Raw genomic sequence first — 26,522 nt, forward strand, 5'->3', positions numbered from 1 at the left:
CTACATTCCGGGAAAAATTGAAGTGTATCCTTTGTGAATGTGAGCAGTAGATTTTTTTTGTAGGTGTGAGAAGGGGAAGAGGAATGCTGTTTTTCGTGTTTAAGCTGCCATTAGTAAGGAGGTGTTAAGTGATTTTTTTTAGCTTGGCAGTTATTTATTGCCCTTGATTAAAAATTTTCCATATATATAGTTTGCTTTGCCAATTAGTATGTTGACTATATAATTACCACTATCTCGCCTTAAAATTCGTAAAACATATTTTTAAATAAGATTATTTGCATTAAAATCATGGTAAAACTCTTAAACGTTAAACACACATAAAAAAACTGAACACCATTCTAAAACATTTACAGGTAACACTTTCTTAAAGTATTTTTTATGATCTGAACATGTAGTATTCAAGCGTAACATTTCGAAGAGTTTCAAGGGTGTCTGTTTTCTCTAATCGTCACTTTGTAATGATGCTGACGTGAGTTTGCAACACGAGACACAATTCGAAGTTACTCGGGTTGGGGTTGTGAAGCTGGCAATGTTTCGCGTCGGGGTTTTCGTTGGCGAATAGACTTCTGGCCAACGGTGCGGCGGGGAGTTGTCGTTGATGAGGATGAGACGTGGATGATGACAGGGTCACGTGATGCAAAGATTGATGACTATTTCTAGTCAATGTTTGAAAGGTCGGTCCTCCGAAAGAGGGGAAAGAAAAGCGAAGCAAACAGAGAAAAGGGAGGCATTTATGGGATGGAATTAGAAAGGAGTCGGATAGAAATGAAGGAAAAACGATGAGAAGGAAAATGAAAAACGAAATAAAATGGAGGAAGAAGGAAAACGAAAGAAATACAAAATAGAAAGAAAGGAAAAATAAATTAGGATAAAAAGGCAGAAGGAAAATAGAAATTTCGCAGGTCGAATAAAAATGGAGTAATGAATAAATAACTAAATAAAAAAAAAGGAAATAGAAAGTAAGGGATGAAAGAAAAAGACTATGCAAATATAAGAAAGAATGAGAAAAAGCGAAGAAAATATTCATATAGGAAAATGTAAAAGATAGAAATAAGAAGATACAGAAAGAAAGAAAATACAAGAATAAAAAGAAAAAAGAAAGAAGGAAAAAAGAACAAAAAGAACAAAAAAAAACAACAAAAAGGACAAAAGAACGAAAAGGAAGGGAAAGAAAAGAGGAAAGATGAACTATTGAAAAAAGAATTTATCAACCACATTTAAAGAAAGAATGAGAAAAAATTAAGAGGGGGGAGAATAAGAAGAGTTTTAAGGAATATCAACTATTTTTTTTTTATGTCGGCATTTGATACTTGTTGTGAACTAGTCATTGTAGAAGATTACTGGAACCGAAGATGAAAACGAAAAGTCAGAAACCAAAATTATGAAACGTGGAAAAGACAAAAATGTAAAAAAAAAAATAAAATAAAAAGAAAGATTATGAAAACATAGAGAAGGAAAAAAGATGAAGAGTGGACATAAAAAGAGGAAGGAAGAGGGGGGGGGAAAGGGGGAAAAACAGACAAAGAAAGGGAGCAACAAAAACGAAGAAAAAGCAAAAGAAACGTCAGCAAATAAGAAAAAATAAGAAAAGAAGGAAAAAAAGAATCCAAGAAGAAGAAGAAGAAGATGATGATGATGATGATGATGATGATGATGATGATGATGATGATGATGATGATGATGAAAAGGAAAGACAGACAGAAAGAAATGATGTAAATGATAAAAAGAAAGAGAACAATAGACAGAAAGAAAAATGTGAATAAGAACAGAGAGAAATGAAAGAAGGGGGGAGGAGAAACGGAAGAAGAAGAAGAAGAAGAAGAAGAAGAAGAAGAAGACTAATAGACACAAAAGTGAGAAAGAAAGGAAGATAAAAAGAAAAGAGAACAAAGCACGGGGGGGGGATAAAAAAGACGAAGATGAACCAAAAGAAAGAAAAAAGAGAGAAAAGATTAGAAGAAATAGTAAAATGTAAAGAAGAAGAAGAAGAAGAAGAAGAAAAGCAAAACAGATAAACTATGACAGTAATGAGCTAACACTTATAAAAGAAAGATAAGTCTAAAAAAAAAGAAAGAGAAAGCGGTATAAGAAGAGAGAAGATGAGAAAGAAGCTGGGAAAAGCTAGGAGAAAAAGAAGAACTAAATTGTTGAGTAGATTGGAGACGAGTGGCGTCGTCGTCTCTCGTGTGTCAAGCAAGAGTTTCAAATAAAACGAAGAAGAAATGGTTTGAGTTCGGCGCCATTGCTGGCGACTGGCAAAGTTACTTGCGTGGAAGGGCCGAGTTCGTTGAGCCTTGTAATATTGGCGACCAGTCGGAAAGAGTATCAGTTGGTTAATTAGAACGGCCGTGGTCGGCGCGGACTTGGTGGTCCGGCTGGTCCTACAGGCGATAAATTGGGAGCTTGTTAATTCACGCCTCAACAGGCTTCTCTATTAGACAAAGAGAGTTGGCAACGGAAGAAGCGGGGCATGATGGGAAGACGTGGCGAGGAAGTTGCCAGGACAAAATAGCTTAGGAGACTGTCAAGAGGTCTGGGAAGCTGAAGACGTCCGCTTTGGTCAGAAGGTGGGCGGATTAGGACGGCATGTTTTTCACATTCTGCAGAAGCTAATCCGTCTTCTCTGGCAGGATGTAAATTGTTAATTATTTCAGTCTATGGCAAGAAATAGAGAGAGAAGGAAACAGAGAGAGAGAGACAGACAGAGAGAGAGCACGAGAGAGAGAGAGGGGTGGGGGCTGAGTGAGAGTGAAAGAGATAGAAGGACAGCTTGGTGGTCGACTACTTAGGCACATGATAAAGAGGTTTCCCCGCATATAACAGCATCGCTTTCTGTCGTATAGAATTTCTCCTTGTAACTGAATTGTCGATAGATGAGGTGCCGTTGAGGTTGCGGAATTCTTGCTTCGAAATATAAGGACAAATATTATTAAAATGTGTTCATTACATATGTGTGTTATTTTCTAATGTTAGAGAAATTGCACACAAACACACAACACTCCACTGCACACACACACACACACACACACACGCACACACACACACACACACTCACACACATACCCCCCATATATATATATATATATATATATATATATATATATATATATATATGTGTGTTTGTGTGTCCGTGCGCTTTTACCGAGGAGTACATATCTGTTTCTGATGAGTTGTTTGATGAATTTCCTCAATTCAACGAAATGCATGTAAGACGTACTCCATATGCACATGAATGAAATACTATGAGTATAAAACACATCCATCTGGTTTTTGAACGGTAATTATAATATATATGTCCTCGAGCTTTATTTGAATAACCACCGTTAACAAAAGTTTGGAACAGAGAAATAATAAAAAATACACACAAAAGTGTACCTCTTCACAATCTCTCTCCCCTTCCCCACCTCCCTCTCTGTCTTTTTCTCTATTTATGCATATATATATATATGTGTGTGTGTGTGTGTGTGTGTGTGTGTGTGCGCGCAGCAATATATATATATATATATATATATATATATATATATATATATAATGATTGCAACGTCTTGTCAGACGAATGTCACTCCCTCAGACACTTAAAGTCCATGAGCCCAAAAATGACTTCCATCGTCAAAGGACCATTATAATAGACAAATTCCTGAGGGAGTATCTATACACAGATGATGTTACAGAGTCTTAGCTTTGTACGACAGCTAAGTCTCTCTCTCACGGTTCAATTGTTGAGATCCAGCAACAAGCAAGAGCAAGATAGCCAGCAACAAGTTAAACTCCATACCAGCTTAATGCGGGCACTGGTCTCCCGCTTTATTGTTTTTTAAATCAGAGATTTACTTCTCCTAGAAAGGTGGCCTTCACCACGGCTTACGGGAGTCCTCTTCATCCCAATACGCACATACACACACATGGTGCTAGTTGGCCGTTCACCCCGAAAAGGGGTTTATTCGCACTTTGGAGGGTCTTGTTTTTTAATCCTTGAAGAAGACTAGCCCCCCGCCCTCCTCACCAAACAAGTCTGGTGGGGAACCAGGTTAGTCGCCGCTGACCCGACCATGAGACAGGTAGTACTGGGTTACATGGTACCAGTAGTATATATATATATATATATATATATATATATATATATATATATATATATATATATATATATATATATATATGTTTTTTCAAAAGATTATGAAAACAGAAAATGCAATGTACAAATACCTGCTTTTAAATGTCGGACAAAATCCTGGACAGGCAAACACTCACGCGCACGCACACACACACACACACACACACACACACACACACACACACACACACACACACACACACACATACACACACATACACACACACCCACATATATATATATATACATATATATACACATATTCATAAACTTCTCTCTTTCCCTCTGTGTGTATATATATATATATATATATATATATATATATATATATATATATATATATATATATATATATCAGGTTATATGTCTGTCTGTCTGTCTGTCTGTTTCCATGCTTTCAAACTCTATCTTCCCAGAAACTAAAAGTCACAGAGCGGCGCCAATGCCTCAAATGATTTAATTTTTAGGAACCGTTTTTTATGGGTCTTTAGCCCGTTTAAAGTAGTTTTAAGAGGTCAAAGATGGGTCAAAATAGAAAACAAAAATATTATACATTTTGTACATTCATCATAGTTTTTTTTTACTTTTTAATTTTTAACACTTTATATGCGTGTATCGCTGCTACAGTTTTGGTTTCGATTCTAGCTGATGGCACCCAAATATTTTTATTTTCAATTTTTGGATAACGATTCTATTATAATAGATATGAAATTTGGACAAATTAAAATATCACATTTAAGCCTATTTTACGCCCGAGCAAAGGCGGGTGACCCCTCCCCCGTTATTATATGTGTTGCATTATATTTTTTGAATATATCAACGTCTGTATGCCATCATAAAAATGCTCTCTTTCACAACGCTATACCACTCCCCACTTTTTAAAAAAAATTCCAAATTTCTAAAATGTACAGCTATACATATATATTGTCTGGGTTTACATGAAGTTCCGTTTGAAATACACCTGCTATGCTAATCATTTTCATCATGGGTAACGTGGATACTCCCACAACAATTTCAAAAATAAAGAACGGATAAAGTAATGTAAATGTAATCGCCCCCGCCCCCAAGAAGTATCTGATACCCTCTCCACTAGATATTTCTGCAGAAGTGATCCCTATCCTCAGAAAACTCACGATTTTGTGAACCTTAGAAAAATAACGTTTATAAACATTAATGTGTTCATTTATTTTTTATTTTGGTAAATGTGTAGTTTAGCGGCGTAAATTATTTGCCAGACAAAAAATATAAAAACTATTTTTATATAAAACACATTGTTAGACCAAAGGCTGAAATAAAACCACAAAAAAATTCATTTTTATTATTTTTTTTTATCATTTATATTTATTATTCGAGGCCGCTATATTGCTTTTAAAATTTGGCCTTTCTAAGGTTTGGCAGATTGGCCTTTTTAAGCTCTTTCATGAACTATTTTTGTGGTCGCCATATTTTTTTTGTAATGAAAGAGCGTAAAAAGGCCAAATTTGGCATTAAAAAGCTAATCTGCCAAACCTAAAAAAAGGCCAAATTTTAAACGTGTAAGGCGTGCACATTTAGTCTAACAAAACATATTTAAAAAACATAAAAATGAATTTTTTTTGTTTCATTTCAGCCTTTGAGTCTAATAATGTTTTATATAAAAAAATAGTTTTTAAACATTTTTGTCTGTCAAATAATTAAAGCCGCTAAACTACACATTTACCTTTATTTTTTGTAAGGACACTTTTTTTACTGGCTTTTTTTGTAAATAAAGGAAATTTTAGATTTGCTTTTTTTAGGTGGTGCTTTTCGATTTGCTTTTTATTTGTTGTTTTATGATATTGTGGGCTTTGTTTTGTTTAATAAATTGTTCGATGAAAGTAGAGAATGGTCTCATAAAAAAATAATTAAATGTATCGTTATTTTATGTTTCCAATCTAATTCCCTCCACCAGAAAAAAAAACAAATTGTATTTATCAGATTTTGCCGTCCCCTTCAATCGCCAACTTGAAAAATGCTAGAGGTGACATGTCTCGTTGAACGCTTGGTGGCCAAAAAATAATATTTATAAAGGGCGTTTAAATGTATTAGGCTGAAAAAAAGTAGATTTCCATTTTTTTAAGTGTTAAACGCTGTTGGGTCACGTCGTATAATGTTACATTTCTACTAAGAAAATTAAGTTTGTAATCGATGAAATTAACGCGAAAAAAGAAAGAAAAAGTGTAAATTGTGGAATTTAGAGGAGGGCAGTAGATCTTCATTTTTTTTGGTATTAAACGACGCTGAATTACGTGGAAAAAATTTACCAATTTCTGTATTGCCGTAAGGAATAAAATAAAACCAACAAACGAAATCTTTTTAGTTTTTTTTGTAAGTGGTGTTTTTTTTTTAACATTTAAAAAATAACAATAAAAGCCAAACATTTTTCCTACGTACACGGAATTATTTTTCCAGCTAGAAACTTAATGAAATCACCAAACGATATTTGGTAAATGTTTGTTTTTTATGGATAGGATCTAGGGGAAAATAACTCTAAAAATGTTTTAAAAAAGGTCGCCGTTGGAAATATTAATTGCAAAATAAATTAAATAAAATATATTATCAATATAATTGTTGTTTAAAATTTATTAAATAACAATTTTAAATAGAATACTAAAAATAATTCTCTCGCTAAAAACATTAACTAAAATAACGCTATTTAGTAAAATCAATTTTTCTTAATGTCATATGCTAATAAGTTGATCTCTTAATTGTATATTTTTCTAAGTATCGTACTATATAAGGAAATAAATGAAAGATTAAAGTAAGACACGTTTTGTATACATTAATCAAATTCTGAATAAACAAATAGACAGGAATACGAATATATATATATATATATATATATATATATATATATATATATATATATAAAGGGTGCCCACAAAGTCTGGCTACATAATCTAGAGGATGCTTCCACAAAGTCTGGCTACATAATGTAGCCAGACTTTGTGGACACCCTGTATATATATATATATATATATATATATACACCCTGTATATATATATATATATATATATATATATATATATATATATATATATATATATATATATATATATATCAAGAAGAAAATGCAATATATTAATGCCTGCTTCTAAATATCATCCACAACGTCGGACAGGCACAGAATTAGTTGCATTGACGAAAAACATGCAAGTTTGATATTTGAAATGCTGAACACATCTGTAGTTTCATTCTCCTTTCGTGTTTGTTTGATGATGAGCGTAAAATAGAAACAATTTGAGAATGTATTATAAAATTTGTGCAATCACAAATTTCTTTTTTGAAAATTATTCTGAATATATTTATATCAAATGTTTTCACCGCCAGGTGCAGAATACTCACAAACATGGCCGAGTGCTCTCCAATTCCTACGTTGTTGTCTTGGCAACCTACGTTGTATTTTGTCTACCTTTCGTCTGTTTTTTTTTTCTGCATTTTTATAGTATTGTATAATTACACTTATCACCTTATATTATTTTGATATCAGTTGCTCAAAATGATATCCGTTTAGAATCCTGTCCTACTGTCCATGACAATCAATTCAGCTGGATTAACCAACAAAACAATTCCTTTAATATTTTCGCGCATTGGCACTCAATTATTCTATTTAGGCGGCTTGTTCAGGTTTTATAAGACCTCGTTTTCAAAAACCTAACAAAAAATTATATGGCGTTTGTAAGTTGTAATACTTTAGCCTTCTTTTCGAAAATCCAATGTTCAAAATCATCTGCTTAAACTTTTACGAAGAACATTAAATGGAATAAACGGATAAAAGATACTACCATGTCTGCTTCAAAGAAGGTAAACTCCCTCTACAGGGCTAGAAAACTTCTCGCACTTACAGTATCCTATATCCATGTAAATCCATCATTCGTCCATGCATGGAGTATTATTGCCACAGCCGGGCTGGTGTACGAGTCAGTAACCTCTCCCTCTGGGACAATGTACATGACCAGTCTCGTACTTAATAGGTCCCGCACTAACCAAAATCTTCAACCTGTACCATCTCTGCAATATTGAATATATGTACTTGTTTTACAAGTATATCAACGGAATGTGCTTCGATGAATTTTCCGCACTTGTACCTCTCAACATTAATTGCGACAAACAAACTCTTTACTGTAGAGGTCCTTATATGGCCGAATTCTTACTCTCATCGCCAAACTTTCACGAAAAACACTCGTCTAGCTGGAAACACTATCAATAATTTCTCTCACTCTTTATCTGTGCCGAAACCTAAATGTATATTCCATAAACAAAGCTTCTTTCTTAGAACTACACGCCTGTGGAACTCTGTTTCGTTTGCTTGCTTTCCAGATTATTACAATATGGTTGTCTTCAAGTCCAACGAAAACAAATTCTCGATGAACCGTCTCCTTAAATAATCCAATGTATCAAATCTCCATTACTATCGATTACGACGCTATTGTTTCAATGACTACCGTACACTTATTAAACCTTATCCTCGAGTGGTCTCCGAGCCTTAATAATAGATTACTCCTTTGTAATAAAAAGGTTATAGCTTTTGAAATTCTCTTTTTCTTGCAGAAATTTAAATGTAATATGATTAAACATTTTGCTACGCAACTCACCTCTTCGTATAATTCCTAAATTCTTAAAACTAATTACAGTAGTGATTTACATCTGAGTATCAAGGTGCATTGTTTGGCTAGAATAAAAGTTTTAAAACATTTTTTAATTAATTCTAACTAATACCTACTTTACAGCAATGCAGAGAGAATAATATCTTCTGAAACACCCTATATATCACTCTCACCATTTCGAGAGAGAGAGAGAGAGAGAGAGAGAGAGAGAGAGAGAGAGAGAGAGAGAGAGAGAGAGAGTATTGTTATTAATAAATTATTTCGTCGCAAATCTTCCCCGCGGGCAACAGTAGAGATGACGTCGAGTGGTAAGTACCATTTCCACAAACATGGCCGACAGACCGAAAATGCTTCCATGGAAAGCGTTACGTCGTGAAATGAGCCACTTCCTGTACAAGCGACGCATGCGTGATTTTCGGCCATGTCTACTCAAGCGATGTGATGACGTTTTCCCTTATCGGTTCGCCACTTCGCTGTTATTTCTTGACCATCAAATGGCGAAAAGTCAGATGGTCAACGAACAGAAGAAACGTTATATGAAAAGTTATTTCAAGCATTTAACAATATTTTTGTTAGGAAAGTGAATCTAAACGATTACCACAGACTTCAGCCGCATCTACCTTGCTTCCTCTCTGACGTAATAAATCGCATGATTAGCAGCGTTATGTTGGCGAAAAACTAAATCTCGCGAGTATTATCCAAGTGTGTTCAGTTTGGTTTTCTTAATTGATTCTAGTAAAAAAATAAAAATATACGACATAATCACATTGACACACCGGTTCCCGCTGGATCACTGAAGTTAAGCAATGTTGAACCTGGTCAGTACCAAATGGGTGACCATTTGGGGCTTTCAGGTGCTGCATGTGCTCCCCGCTTATCTCGGCATTGTTTCCAGTCGTCCTCCTTGCCACTGGACTCAAACAGTACCAATTCAGGAGAAGTGTGGTAGGGATTGCGCAACCCTTGCCTCAGTATTACACGCGCAACTGCCCCTACAGGGGATATCCTTTGTCTTTCGAGACTGAACGGAGGCATCGCGAAAATCTAGTAAAAAACAAATCGAATCGACTAAGGTTCAGCGTGCCATCCATTGAGCCGATTCTTGGTAGACATAATCATCCCAATCATATGCAAATTACTCACCATATCAGAATTCAGCTCACTTCGTGGAAATAATAGAGAATGTTCCCATCCATTACAACTAGATGGCAGTGATGTAGTGAGTTTATTCACGAAATACCTCACTGACGAAACTTTGATTGTGGTTCGAGATTAGATACTTTTCTGAAGGAATGCATTTGCATCTCAATTGACAATATAATAGAAATGTTGGTCTGTGTAGAATCTACATATTGATCTGATATGTATATCGGCAGGAAGAAAGTCTGGTGATGAGATCACCATTCTCCCCAGTAGAGGTCAATATATATATATATGGAATACTTTGAGGAAATGGCATAACAAAAAAACAAAATTGCCGGCATGCTACAATAAACCTTGCAGCCGAAGCTTCCTGCATCGTTTACGCAGATTGTGAGAGAGATAAATCTCTAAGAACTTATAGATACTATAACACGTTCTTTTCATACGGCATAAACCACGGCATGATTCCATTATAGAAAGTATCATACACGGCATCATCCCATTATATAATTGGAGTTAAACGACATTAAGTCTTTTTTTTTTTTTGCTTGGGTGTCACCACTTATCAAGGCCCAACGGCTAATCGAGGATTATCATTTATTAATGAATGTAAGATGGTTGTTAAGAAATCCTTAATGGTGTAAATTGGGTAGAATTTGATTATTTATGGGGATGGCTTTACAAGAATTTGTTTGCATTGGATTTGAAGGTTACTATGCTGTATTAAACTGTACAACAGACCTGCAGCAGTTTTGGGAAAGAAGCTTTGTTCATGGAATGTGCACTTAGATTTAGGCACGGATAAAGTGTGGGGGAAATCATATATAGTGGTTGTAGTTAGTCGAGTGTTTTGTGAAAGTTTCGCATATGCGGCCATAGATTGGAGTATAATCGAGCACATGTCATGAAAATAACGATAGAGCAGAGACAGCCTCGCAACGTTTCTTCTGTGGGAAAGAGGTTGCAGGGAAAAGAAAAGGGCATCACCTACTAGGTTTTGAAGCCGGTTTCGAACTCTATCAAGGCTGGATACGACGCGCTGAGCAACTCCCTTGCAGATGTTGCAACAGTGCTTCATTTTATGGCGTACGTGGCTTTTATACAGATAGACGATTGCATCGGCATTGAGATACCTTCTGAAACGGTAGAGTGATCCAACCATTTTTCCAGCGATTTTGGCAACAGATTTGATATTTGTGTTCCATTTCAGATCAGGAGTGGAGGTCAGTCCCAGAAGCTTGTCAAGATATGGAGCTTCCCCAAAACGCGAGCTAGTCATTTTAATTGGGGCGTGATGGGGGTCAGAGCCATAATGATGAAAGGAGAGAAGCTTGGTCTCGATGCATTAAAATTAACCAGCCACCCCTTTCCCTGTTGCACCACGTTCTCAAGATCAGAAGAGAGTGAATCAGAAAGATCTTGATCATTGCTAGCCTTTGACGTGTTGCCATAGCCTGGCCAATACTAAATGGGTGACCTTTTGGAAATACTGGTAGAGGTCTGGTTAGTGCTCTCCTTGATTAGTCTTTCCGTGCTCTTTGACCCTTTACGAATATTTCATATGGTGCGATCACTTTCAGGGAGGAGAAATTGTATGAAATTTCCTAAAATTTCCGTTCAATTGCGTTCATGTGTTGGTATTCTTTCTGGTTTTGCATAATATAAGTTACCATTTGTAAACGCCAGAAGATGTATGCAGGAAGAAGGCGAAACCCACTTACAAAATAAAAAGAAAGCGACGGTATCTTTAGCAAGTACACTTCAATATAACCTCTGTTGACACAGCAGAACAACCGATTCCTGAGCGGAAATTCTGTTCTTAATCATGTGAAGAACCTTTCTAGAAAGCGTATGCTATAATTTTAGATGATATTTTTTCTATATTTCTAGATGTGTTTATGCAACCCTATTCTATTTTAGCTCACATGATTGTTGGTCTCAACTTATATTGGTTGGCTCCCGCTCTCAATGATTTTTTGAATGCTTTTATTAGTACTGTGCTTTGTATGGTGTAATACGCCTTTTGATTCGATTTCTTCCTGTCTTTCAGTATTTTAGACTGTTCCTCAGGCACCAAGTAATTATTATTATTATTATTATTATTATTATTATTATTATTATTATTATCATCATTATTATTATTATTATTATTATCATCATCGTCATTATTATTATTATTATTATTATTATTATTATTATTATTATTATTATTATTTAGTAGTAGTGGCAGTGGCATTAGAACCACTCACTACAAATTATAACTCAAATCATTATACGTGATTTCTAACTGGCAATAACATATTTTCCCTCAGATTTTAAGTACTCTCCACATCTATCGATAACCGTTGGAAATAATTTTGCGTTATTGCAACAGCTGTTTTTCATTGATATTGCTTTCTAGCTGATTACGACTGATGACTTTCCCTGGCATATTAGTGGTCCTCTCTCATAATGTTCCAGTAATCTCCGCAACATTCCAGTCGATATCTTCCTTGACCCTTCACGACGATATTATGTAGCATTATCCGAAGCTGATGTTATCAGTTTTTCTTCTTCTTTCTTTCTTTTTTTTTTTTTTTTTTTTTTTGTAAGGGGGCTTGACGGAGTTTATGACATTTTTGGAAGTTTCAGTCGTTTAGTCCCACTGGGTTCATGTCGTGGTGTTTTTTCTACGTTTTTGTTTTATTCCTATGATAATGTTTCCTTACTAGTGTTCGCAGTTTATATTGGTTTCCGCATTCGAGAATTTTCCTTAACATTTCAGATTTCATCATTGCTATCAATTTATCAATGCTCTCTCTTATTAGCATTTTACAATCTTTGGTATTATTATTATTATTATTATTATTATTATTATTATTATTACTACTACTACTACTACTACTACTAATAATAATAATAATAATATTATTAAAAAATGTTTACCTTTCTATTTTCTTTCAAAGGTCTGGTTTCAGAACCGTCGGGCTAAGTGGAGAAAGACTGAAAAAACTTGGGGCAGAAGCAGCATTATGGCGGAATATGGACTGTACGGAGCCATGGTTAGACACTCACTCCCCCTACCGGAGAGCATTCTGAAAAGTGCCAAGGACGGTATTATGGAATCATGCGCTCCTTGGTTACTAAGTAAGTATTATTTAGCTAAACTATACCTGAACACACACGGGGCATTTACCCACAGGTTGGCCCTTTTCATTTATTAGAATTTTGTATGCATTTTATATATATTTATTTATATAGGCAAAAAGAAAACTATTAGAAAAATAAAAATCGACAAACCCATTTAATAACAGATAAATATATATGTATATATACTAACAGGGAAACCCGACGTTGCCCGGGATTGAATGATGATCAACGAATGTTTCACACTCTTATATTTTTATTGTCATCAAAATCAATGAAATAGGCCATTTTACAATGAAATCGATTGATTGACTGCTCTAATTGGGGACCCATCGCGATGCACATGACGGAAACATCGCATGTCTCTCGCAGAGACTAAGTTCACAATATATTGTAGCCTACGTTGACTTTATAAAATTATTTTTTTAAATATAATGACTTGCATTAAAATTTAAAACGCAAAAGTCAAGTAGCATGCTTCAATCGTACTTTAAACAGAAACATACATTTCAAACACGCCCCTGTCATACCAAAGAACCTACTGTTGATTTTATATGTCGGATCTTTCGGTTTGTGTGGTATATAAATTCTCCAATTCACTGGTGATGTTAGGCTGTGTAAGGTGTAAAATTTGGTCAAAACAACCTTTTCCTTCTTTCATCGGATTATTTTGATTATCGATACTTATCGAAGACATTTCAACACAAAACCTATCTAAGAACACTGCCAGACACAAAAAGTACCTTTGTGTGAAATGTCATAAAATCGACTCAACCGTTTACGGGTCCATATGGAACGAACACACAGATATATATCTATCTATATATATATATATATATATATATATATATATATATATATATATAATTATTTAATAATTTACTATAATAATTATTATTAGATTCGAACCCGGCAGTAGAAGTTATGCCTGACTTCATTAGCAAGGACCTAGTCCATTCCGTTACAATACAGTTGAGATTTAAATACAGTTGAGATTTAATCATTTAGTGTTTTTAAATGCTTTTAACGTCAATCAGAGTGATCTAAGCTGGCTTGGTTGATTTTAATTTTCCTATGATTTCTTTTGTCTATATAAATATACAGATTGACCCCCCCCCTAAAATGGGCCCCAACTCTAGTTAGGCCCCGTTTCTCAGTGTTTTGTCCGAATGAAATGAAACTTTGGTCATAACTAGTTTATTATACTTAAAACATCACATCAAAATACTAGAGTCTTTGGCCTTTTTTTCTCTGTTCTACATCATATGTTCTAGATGGCCTACATTTAGCTTTTTTTAGGGGGGGGGTCACCCTGTATATGTATAGAATACATGCTAAACTATTCCTTAAATTTTATACTTAGAAGTTAAAACAAATCCATTGTAATTATTTTGATTAACCGTAAATTACAATTATCTTGCAAATGATCCTTTACAAAGTGTGTTTTTTTTATCTCGTTTATTTTAAAAGTGTTTTTTTTTTATCTCGTTTATTTTAAAAGTTTTTTTTTATCTCGTTTATTTTAAAAGTGTTTTTTTTATCTCGTTTATTTTAAAAGTTTTTTTTTATCTCGTTTATTTTAAAAGTTTTTTTTTATCTCGTTTATTTTAAAAGTTTTTTTTTATCTCGTTTATTTTAAAAGTTTTTTTTTATCTCGTTTATTTTAAAAGTTTTTTTTTATCTCGTTTATTTTAAAAGTGTTTTTTTTATCTCGTTTATTTTAAAAGTTTTTTTTTATCTCGTTTATTTTAAAAGTTTTTTTTATCTCGTTTATTTTAAAAGTTTTTTTTTTATCTCGTTTATTTTAAAAGTTTTTTTTTATCTCGTTTATTTTAAAAGTTTTTTTTTTATCTCGTTTATTTTAAAAGTGTTTTTTTTATCTCGTTTATTTTAAAAGTTTTTTTTTATCTCGTTTATTTTAAAAGTTTTTTTTTATCTCGTTTATTTTAAAAGTTTTTTTTTTATCTCGTTTATTTTAAAAGTTTTTTTTTATCTCGTTTATTTTAAAAGTTTTTTTTTATCTCGTTTATTTTAAAAGTTTTTTTTTTATGGAAGGTTTTTTGCTAAAGGTACACCTCACCTAAATAAAAATGTTTACATACAAAATCATATGCGTTCCTTACTCACTATGTAGCAACGAATATATATTTAATCTACACACACACACATACATACATACACACACATACATACATACATATACATATATACATATATATATATACATATATATATATATATATATATATATGTATATATATTATCCAAGTTAAGAAAAGAAATTACTATTTGTCGCTACAATAAATTTACTGTTTAATCTAAAAGGATTTAATCAGGCCACGGAAGCCTCTGTTCTTTCTTTAAAGGAAAATAAATGAAATTGAGTAATAGCAGCAACATAAGGTAATTTAGTTTTCCTAAATTGAAAAAAAAATGATATTATTTTATTGAGCACTGTCAACAATATTCAATGAGTTTTTACTTTTGGACACTTTTATATATATATATAAATATACATCTCTCTCTCTCTCTCTCTCTCTATATATATATATATATATATATATATATATATATATCGATATATATATACATATTTTAAATATATATATATAGAGAGAGAGAGAGAGAGAGAAAGAGAAAGAAAGAAAGAGAATAAGGGAGAGAGAGAGAGAGAGAGATAGATAGATAGATTAAATGTGGGCTAAATAAATTTAATGAATTAGTATAAGCTCATTTACGTATTCCAAGAATTCAAGACAAAAACGCACACAAATAGTGTACACCCGTTTCAGAGACGATGTCCTGTTTATTTAGATATGTTATACTCATTAACACAGTGAGAAGGCGAGTTGTCGCCCAAATTACAACCAATATGCAGCTTTGTGCTTGTGAGGAGATTATATAGAAATAAACAAATTTAATTAATAACGAAACATACAATTTTAATTTGGAAGAATAGGATTTAGATATTACCGGAACATGATTGGTGGGGTTTCAGAATATTCACACACACACGCGCGTGCGCGCACACACATACGCGCGCACGCGCGCACACATGTACACACATGCACACACACACGTATATGTGTGCGTAACCCTGCATATCTATAGAATACATGCTAAACTATTCCTTAAATTTTATACTTAGAAGTTAAAACAAATCCATTGTAATTATTTTAATTAACCGTAAATTACAATTATCTTGCAAATGATCCTTGTAGAGAGAGAGAGAGAGAGAGAGAGAGAGAGAGAGAGAGAGAGAGATAGAGAGAGAGAGAGAGAGAGAGAGATTTGTTGTTGGCATTTTTTAGCGGTATTAACAACTTCGAAACGCTGTTATTTCGTTTTTCCGCTACGTTAGCGGTTTTTAAGAGTTATAAGAGTTATAATCTTGTTCTTATTCATATATGTATGTGAATGGGTCGCCCTTATTTTTTTCTTGGGTGTATTTATTTATTTATTTATTTATTTTATTAAATTTTCACCCCAAACAAGGCACATAAGCTACTGGGGTACTATGTAGGGAGTTAGGCAGCAAGCTGTCAGTTCACGTTACACTTGAACTTCCGTGTGTCAGTACAGTTGGGGAAGCAGGGGCCTGCAATGGAATTCCAAAATGTAGCGGTTCTGGGAAAGAAACTACCGGAGTAGAAAGCTTTCTTACATCTATGGATCTCTACTGTGTAGGGATGGGTTTTAGCTCCTTATCGGGTTTGTTGAGGGTATTTACGTCGTGGGGGCACAAGTGTTTGCAGTCTGTCAGAGCCTTCACTATTAAAATACTTGTAGAACAGGCAGAGGGATGCAACATTTCGTCGGTGGGACAGAGGCTGAAGCTTAAATGACAATTCAGGACCTATCAGGTCGGAGACTCTCTTTTGGATTTTGTCTAGGAGCGAGAGACTATTTATTTATACTATTTAATATTATTTTATGTGCATTATACTATTTAATAATACATATATATATATATATATATATATATATATATATACTAGCATGGGTACCCAGCGTTGCTTGGATTGACATGAAGTTCTGTTTGAAACACACCGGTATACTAATCATTTTCATCATGGGCAACGTGGATACCCTCACAACAAAAATAAAAGAACGGATGAAAACATGTAAATATAATCGCCCCCAAAAAGAAGTATGTGATACCCTATCCACTAGATATTTCGGCAGAAGGGCTACAAAGAGAAGAAACTATTCTCCGGATATTGAGCACCCCCCCCCCAAAAAAAAGATAATTAAAAATAAATCATTACAAATTTTGTTTAAAAAAAAAAAAGAAAAAAAAAGATCTACCAAAAAGTAATTCCAAAAACAATTAAATGGCATTTTTCGTTATTTTATATTTCGAATGTAATCCTCCCCTCACCCCCATCCCCGAAAAATTGAATTTGTAATATTTTGGGGTTCGTTCTGTTTATAAAATTGTTAGGTGAAAGTACAGAATGGTTTCATAAAAATTAATTAAATTTATCGTTATTTTATGTTTCAAATGTAATTCCCGCCCCCACCACAAAAAACTAAAAATTGGTGTATTTGTCATGTTTTGCACCCCCCCCCTCAATCGCCAAACTTGAAAAAAATGCTAGAGATGACATGTCTAGTTGAACGCTTTGTGGCCATACAGTGGGTGCTCATTTTACGTTAAATTTATATAGAAAAGTTATCCCCCACGCTAGAATATAAATTTCTTTTTTTCCAAATTTCTTCTTTCATATTATTTATAAAGACTGCTTAAACGTATTAGGACACAAAAATAGGTCTTAATTTTTGGGGTCAATGTCAAGTTTCTTTCCAACTTCCTCAAAAACTTTAAAATGACGACTTTTAACGGGTTTCGGTGGTGCTGAAAACGAATATTACGTTTAAATTTGGGGCAGATAAGTAGTTTTCATGATATGAAGAAATTACGTTTTCAAAAAGTGGGGGATCACTTTCTCATATAAATTTAACGTAAAATGAGCACCCACTTTCTGGTCACCTAGTAATTTCTTCATATCATAAAACAAATTTAACTATGATATTCGTTTTCAGCACTCCCAAAAATTGGCGCCTTTTTTTTTACTAAGAGATGCGTTCATTTTTTCATCTCATAATTTAGGACGCTAATTATGCTGTTAGTAAGTTTACAAAAGGATACTTTTGTTTTTCGTTCTTTTTTCATTATACAACTTGTATAGTTGTGAACAGGTGCCTCTGCAGTTTAACATTTCACAAAAATTCTGTTTACATTAGGAGGCGGTGAAGAGTTCCTGCAGTGTCGGTCAAGCTCACACCTTTATCACTTTTCGTTTTTGCAAGTACTTCAACAGAAAGTGCTCTAATGAGCTCATAGCACTTTCTGTTGAAGTACGAAAAACGAAAAGTGATAACAGTGTGAGCTTGGCCGACACTGCAGGAACTCTTGGATTAAAATAAAAAAAAATTGTTCGAATTTCCGTATAGATTCCCGAGTTGGGCATAAAGATCCCCTAGTTCGACGAATCATACCTGAAAATGGTCAGAGAGTACCGAAATCCGAATAGTCAAAATACTACAAATTATCTATCGTTTTGTTCAGAACTCTGCAACATAATATATATATATATATATATTTATCATTTTTCTTTTCAGGTATGCATAAGAAATCTCTTGAGGCAGCTGAAAAGCTAAAAGAAGCCGAAGAAGGCAGCGATGATAATAAAACGGAGACGAGTAACCCGACCAGCCAACCAACAAGGGACAAGGAGGAATTAAGATCGGAAAGCATCGCCGTATTACGAGCCAAGGCCCAGGAGCACAGCGCTCGCCTCAAACGAGACATCCAGGACAAAGACAGGATCAACAGCGGCGGCACAACCAGCGGCGGCACGGGAAGCCCCATCAGTTTAAGCGGTGCAGTTAGTGGCAGCGGTGGTCTTTTAAGTGGGACCAGCTCTGCAAATGCGACGGGAAGCAGAACCGGAAACAGCAGCAGCAATGTCAACGCCGGAAGCGGGGACTGTTACACAGACAGTCGGCAACCGTCGGGATCAGGGTCGACTTCAGGGTCTGGTTCCGGGACGGCTTCTGGTCCAGGACCGCAAGCCTCAAGATCCTCGATCGACGCAGACGACGGAGGAAACGATAGCGACGTGTACGAGAGCCGGTTTGAGTCTCCTAGCAGTAGCATCAGCAGCAGCGGCGGCGGCAGTGGTGGTGGTAGCAGCAGCAGCGGAAAGGCAGAAGGCGGGCCCCTTCATCAGCTTCCAGGCCATCACCATCATCATCACCATCACCATCCAGGACATCACAGCCATCAGCACACGAACCACCACCACCACCGCCATCACCACCCCCACTCGCACCATTCGCACGTGTCGCCGGAACCACCGCTTCGCAGCCGGCCCGTTCACCCACAACCACACCACCAGACCCATCACGGTTTCATCGACTTAGAGAACGACGAACCGGTCAACAAATGACCATCAATCTGGCGACCCTTGTCCAGTCCGTTCGCTGGGCGAGATCCGACGCCACCCCTCGACGACCATTTTGATAATGAAATCGACACTGTGTCAATTCAGAACACAACCTGCTCAGCTCTAAACCTTATAAATCACACGAGTATGTCGACTGCTAGAGGCGTCGTCCGCAACCAAATTGACGACGACTCGATGGACGAAGTTGTAGAGACCGGAGACGAGGATTGCATCGTTAAGACAAAAAGCTCAAAGCATGAATCCTAAAGAGCAACAAGAAATACCATGTAATAAATGTTTAAAAAAAAACGCACGCAACACACAAAAGAGAAGCATTAAAAAGGCATCGCTGCATTTAATAAAAACAAAGCGGCAGTTAATAAAAATACACAAAATTATTCGCTCTTTTCTTTCCCATCTCCAATAAAATGATGACTGCAATAACAAACATGAATATCAAATATGATTGATTCTCTCTCCTGGAAAAAATATTTATCTGTCCTCTCATCTAATAGGGAGAACACAACAGTTCAGAAAAAAAAAATCCTACTGGTATTGGGCTCAGATCCGTTAAACATGAATTTAATGAATTTTTTTCAAATTTTGTATGATAAAAACCTATGTCTTCACAGATACTGCCGCTCGCGTCTACATTCGGATTGTAGGATGAAATATAGCTTCCTAATTTGTGGTCAGTCAGAAAGAAAGTAAGCTACTAGCAGTGATATTTAGGACATGAGTAAAATCAAATGACTGGAATTATATTCGAATTTTAAATTGAACAAAAAAATACGAGACCAAAATCTTTATAGATATTTTAATAATATTCATTGAAATTTTGGTTTCGTCGTCTCCTACATTTGGCCCAAATCAGCCTCTGTTCAAGGCGAATACACTTTTACTACGCTGGCAGAAAACAAGGCGTAAACAAAAATTTATACTGTGATCCACTTGATAGTCCAACAGCGGCATTAAAGTTAATTAAGAGTTCACTCACTCGGACTGTATTGGTTTATGATGCTAAACGGCACATAATAAATCATCTTGATTATCGCGAGATTTCTTTACATCAAACTCAAACGGCAAGTTATTTGCTGAAGTCAATTTCTGACTGTGTGTGTGTTTTTTTAAATATAGTCTATAATCATCAATGATCAGCTGAAATACTGAACGAAATTACATGATATTTGAGCTAACTCAGTTTCAAATGACAGAATACGTATCCAAAAAGAAAAAGAAAGAAAATGTGACTCAAATACTGACATTGCTTTTTAAAATGTATATGTGACAAGTGTAAAAGTGTAATGATGGACATTTTCATGTAAATAAAGCCAGTGCGATCCAACAGAAAAAACATCGGAGATCAAAATATGTTTCAAGCATGTATTTCAATCTTAATCTTTAAATAGGGTTTTATCTTAACGAATTTATTAACAATATGATCCGGATCACCACAGATCTGAGCCGCAGAAAGTGGAATCAAATTTAAGTTAAGTAAACTGACATTTATCTAAGTTGATTCAAAATTAGACACAAAACTGGAAAACAAATCCATGCTCCTGTTAATGTGACAAGACCTTTTGTGACACAGCACCCATATGGTTCTGACTAAGTTCAACTTCGGTGATCTAACGAGAATCGGTGTGTTAATGTGATTATTGTAACTGCAATTTAATTTCAAAACAATGTTGAAGATACATTTCAGGTCAAAAATAATGCGACACTGTTTTATTTAAGATGATTAAATGTGATGCTTTCTGGACGGGAACTAAAAAAAAAAATTCTCTAAATGAACGATGAACTTAGGTTGAATCAGTTCGAGTTGTGTGGAGCTCAACTTACAAACAACGGAAACAAAATACCCACAAAGCAGTAGATCAATTTTAACGTTATCATACCAAATTGACTTTCTATTTAAAAAAAAAACAGAAAAGGGTCACGCTTGACTTTATAAATTTAATTGGAATACACTGTAACTATACAGTTGAAAAGAAAGAGAGGATGTTAAAACCAATAAGATGTACGTTAAATATAAAACTGCACCGCAAGAAGAGCAATATCAAGTTGGTGAATTGGTGAATTGGTGATAATAAGGGCTTTGAGTCGAGTTACGAACTAAACATTTACTATTTCTTAGTTTAAGCAAATCACAAATGTTTATGTGGATTATTTAAAAAAATAAATAAATAGAACGTTTCACATTGGACAAACATTTTTTTAATGAGAGAAGACATTGATATGACAAAAAGAGATTAATCAGGAAAAACATCTAAAACTTTGTTGAATTGAAATCATCTCTGTTATGGAATTTTATTAATTTGGAAAAACGTTTAAGATATCTACTCTGAAAAAAAAATGTACACCCTTATAAAAAAAAAATACAAATTTTGATTTAATGAGAATATTTAATAGAGAAGAATCTTTTTTTCTTTTTCGAGGTGCATAATACATGGTTGTAAATTTAAAACAGACACAAAATATCATAAAAAAATGATTGTTGATTGATTAAATTTTGACTGAAATAAAATAACACATGAAGCAAAACAAACTCAATTGTAAACATGACAATACTAAACGGAATTAACAATCAATTTAAACTAATGTATGCATTATGTTTTATTCAATGTAAAAATAACATACGGTCGAATATGTAGTTTATGTATTTTGACTAAGATCATCTATATTTTACGTGCATTTTATCATTTTGAGTTTTCATTGGTTTCGTTTCATCTGATATTTGATTCCATATCTTTTATTACCATTCAACTGACGAGCTTTGTGTGATTATATTGTTAAATCCCCCTTTTCATTTAAATTATTGCAGAAAAAAATAATTCTTTTAAAAAAATGTTACACGTGTAAAATTTTGGACTATTTGAAGATACAGTAGGGGATACGCAAGGGGATTGATTTTGCGTCGAATTCTTAAAAAAAAAAATTATTGCAAAACGCAAATGACTTTTGAAAAACAAAATTCCTTCCCGAGTAAAAAACAAAACAAAAAAAAAACATTGAATATGACATTAATACTTTTGGTTGGAGAGTAGAGATTCTTGAACAACAAATTGACTTTTATTTATATTTGAACTGAAATGTCTTCATGAAGATTCGAACACGGGCGAAAGAATGGTTGCTTTAAAACTCTAGAAGATATTACCGTTAATCTACTATGAATGTACGGACTTATTTTTTTAATTTGGCTAAGAGTATAAGAAAGTCATTTACATCAGCACACATTTTTAATCATGAAAAAAACGTGGAAAGTATTTTAATGCAAGAAGGTTTGGATTGCCAAGACAAAGCATGAGGACGTGAAAAAGGTTAACAATTTCTTACGCATTGAATGTAAAGAATAATCTGTCAAATAGCAGTCAGAAAAAATAGAGAAAAAGTAATATGTAGAACAATAGATTGTGCAATGGAAACGAGCATCAAATGGACTTACAAGGAGAGAAACAACATTTATAAGCGCGAAAATAAGAAAAAACCTGATCATAAACGATGAATAAAATTTGATAAAATAAAACTAAACTGGGTTGAACAATACATGATGTATCGATGGGATCTAATGATTCTGCTAGAAAAAATAACATTGATACATAGAGGCGCACACACACATAGACATAAATACACACATGCTTATATATATATATATATATATATATATATATATATATATATATATATATATATATATATATATATATATCGTTTTTGAAACCGGGAAGAAATTCTTTTTTTTTTAGTACGTTTCAGACAAGCTCCTAAACAGATATTGAACATTTTCTTTGCTTCCTTTACAAACATCCATCAATATTCCCAAGAAAAACAGTGATGAACAAAAGACTAAAGCCTCCTATTCAATTTTATGCAATAATAAACGTCGCAATTCGTGTTTCCTGTTAAAATACACACACAAATATATATATATATATGTATATATATATACATACATATATATATACGTATATATACATAAATATATATATACGCATATACATACATAAATATATATATCTATATACGTATACACACACACACACACATATATATATATATATATATATATATATATATATATATATATATATATAATAGTTGAGTATGATATTATACATGCAGAAACATGATGTCTTTTTTCAAATGTTTCTTGCTTCCAAAAAGAATTTCCGTTATAAATAAAGTCTGTGCAATATCCATTGGAAGCTATGTTTCAATTTAAACGTTTAAAATGCAAAACGTATTGAAAAAATACAAAACAATTACGAGGCTACTTCGCTAATTAACTTCAGCCGAGTTATATTAACAAACATAATGCCGGAATGTGAATATATATATATATATATATTTATATATATATATATATATATATATATATATATATATATATATATATATATATATATATATATATATGAGTGTATGTGCATGTATATGTGTATGGGTGTGCATATATATATATATATATGTATATATATATATATATATATATATATATATGTTCTTTTATCTTGTGACAATGTTTTCACACGCTCGCGAGCGATCGTTCAACACTTCAATCCCAGATATTTGGGTCGGATTAATATTGAAATACAAAAATAAAGGAAAGAATGAAGATCAAAAAAGTAAATAAATGAAATAATATAAAATGATCCCATAAATTGCGAATTGGATGATTAATATTCAACCGTATTCAGGCCGGAAAACGATGTCATTGTAAATACGACCCTAAATTCCGAGATTGGATCGTCTGAAGATCGTCCGTAAGAGCATGTGAATTTGCTGACGGAACAAAATGCAACGTATTTATCTAAAATTATTGTTCTGTCTCAGAAAGCATCGAGCACATTATACAACTGCAAATCAAATCCCAGAATCGACTAAAAGCCGATTTTTAAATGTATATATATATATATATATATATATATATATATATATATATATATATATATTATTGATACCTATATATGTGATTTCACATATATTTTTGTACATATAATGAATAATAAATAAATAACTATATATATATATATATATATATATATATATATATTTGTATGTATGTGTGCGTGTCTGTTAATAATTGACTTCTAAAATTTTATTACGATATGCTCTGGTCGAAAATGAGAGAAATATTAATAATGAGAAGGACAGAGACATAATTCTTTCTTGGAGATGGCAAGAGAGGACCAAGTACAAGAAAAGAGCGATTTAGTTTTAATCTCCAAAGTTTGATGAGAAAGATAAGCTGGAAGACGAACTATCAAGATTCACCAAATATGACTGGTAGAAAGTGAATCGCTGACTAATCCAAAATTGAAGACGGTCAGCGCCATCCTGCTGAGTTGACCTATGAGTTAGTGATTTCAAGTCAGCAGACTGTGTGACGTCAGCAATTTGATCCATTGATACCCTCAGTTTTTTTGCAAATTAATAAATAAAAAAAAAAAAAACTCAGAGAACTCACGCATATAAATCACACGCACACACAAACATACAATTGTATAGTATACAGCAAGACACTTTTTGGATATTTTCGTTTATATATATATATATATATATATATATATATATATATATATATATATATATATATATATATATATATCACACACGCACGCACGCACACGCACACATAAAACACACACACACACACACACACATATATATATATATATATGCAGCATTTTTTCTGGAAGCATATCTTAATTAAATATTTCTTGTGTCGCCATATTTTTTACTTTATGTTTTTCACGATGCAAATTTTCATTTGTTTCCGGCTTGATCTGGCAGATAAATTCGCCCTACTCATTGTGTATCTCTCGGTGTTAAACCACCAAACCTCTCGGTTCCCAACTCATCTATTACTAAGCATAAAATAATATATGTTATTTACTCCATAACCGCCCCCCACCCCGCGCGAACGTGGCTCCGGAAGATACCGGAAGTAGAAGGATATCCAAAGAGTACAGGAAATTCATGCGCCAGTTCCAGCTTGAAACTCGTAAACTAAGCGAAAATCTATAAAAATTCAAGGAAAAAATATGGTGACACACGTTCCCTATAATATTTAACGATATTTAAAGATATATATATATATATATATATATATATATATATATATATATATATATATATATATATATATATATATAAGAAAATGAACCCATGACAGATAAAAACACCTTACATTATATATACTCACATATTGTAACCCTTGTGGCGAACATTTTATAATGCATTACATAATATAACATTTATTAATGCTCTATCTATTGTGACGGTAACTTAAGACAGGATTTATTTAATAATACTCATACTTACAAATATTATTTTATTTTCATATATATATATATATATATATATATATATATATATATATATATATATTATTTATTTATTCGAAGGTAAACAGTTACATATGGTCGCTACAAACAGCCATCTGTTTCAGTCAATGAGACTTCGTTAGGCGACCCTGAATCCATGTACGCCATAAAATAGGGGGATAAAAGGAAAAAAGAGCTCTTAAAACAAAGTTATTTTTTTCCTTTTTTCCTTTTTCTTTCCCCTTTTTTGTGACGTCGATGGGTTCAGGGTTCTCTGACGAAGACTCACCGACTAAAACAGATGGCTGTTTGTAACGACCACATGTAACTGTTTACCCTCGAATAAATAATTTTTTGCTCTTGTTATTGAGCACTATCTAACAACCTCGCTGTATTCATTAGTCCCGACTTTGGACATCTTAAACCTGAATATATATATATATATATATATATATATATATATATATATATATATATATATATATATATATATATATATAATTTTAGATACGTTAATAATGTAAGATATCTTTCAGTTTTAATAGGCCCGTGTCAAATGAATTTTTTTATTTATCCTTATAAATAACTGTTACGCAAAGACGTCCCTAAAATGTTTCGTGAATATTAGAATCTTCTGTGTTGATTCGGACGGTCTGAATGTCTTCTCAAGTTTCACACATGATTACGTGATAAGGTTAGTGTTTGATATATTGATAAGTTGGTTATGTTTATTCCGAA

At 33.4% G+C, this 26,522-nt stretch overlaps 1 protein-coding gene across 1 annotated transcript in view; it reads left to right on the top strand.

The window, feature by feature from the left end:
• Positions 1-20,703, top strand: part of LOC145255685 (visual system homeobox 2-like) — a 353,145-nt gene extending 332,442 nt beyond the window's left edge. The window contains exons 6-7 of the mRNA XM_080114250.1: positions 12,826-13,006; positions 18,632-20,703. Coding sequence (XP_079970376.1) covers positions 12,826-13,006; positions 18,632-19,461 — 1,011 coding nt within the window. The 3' untranslated portion in view covers positions 19,462-20,703. The remainder of the gene's footprint in view (positions 1-12,825; positions 13,007-18,631) is intronic.
• Positions 20,704-26,522: the final 5,819 nt, after the last annotated feature.

The sequence above is a fragment of the Euprymna scolopes genome, chromosome 31 (assembly GCF_053919585.1).
Source record: "Euprymna scolopes isolate OS-2025 chromosome 31, ASM5391958v1, whole genome shotgun sequence".
NCBI lineage: Eukaryota > Metazoa > Mollusca > Cephalopoda > Sepiida > Sepiolidae > Euprymna > Euprymna scolopes.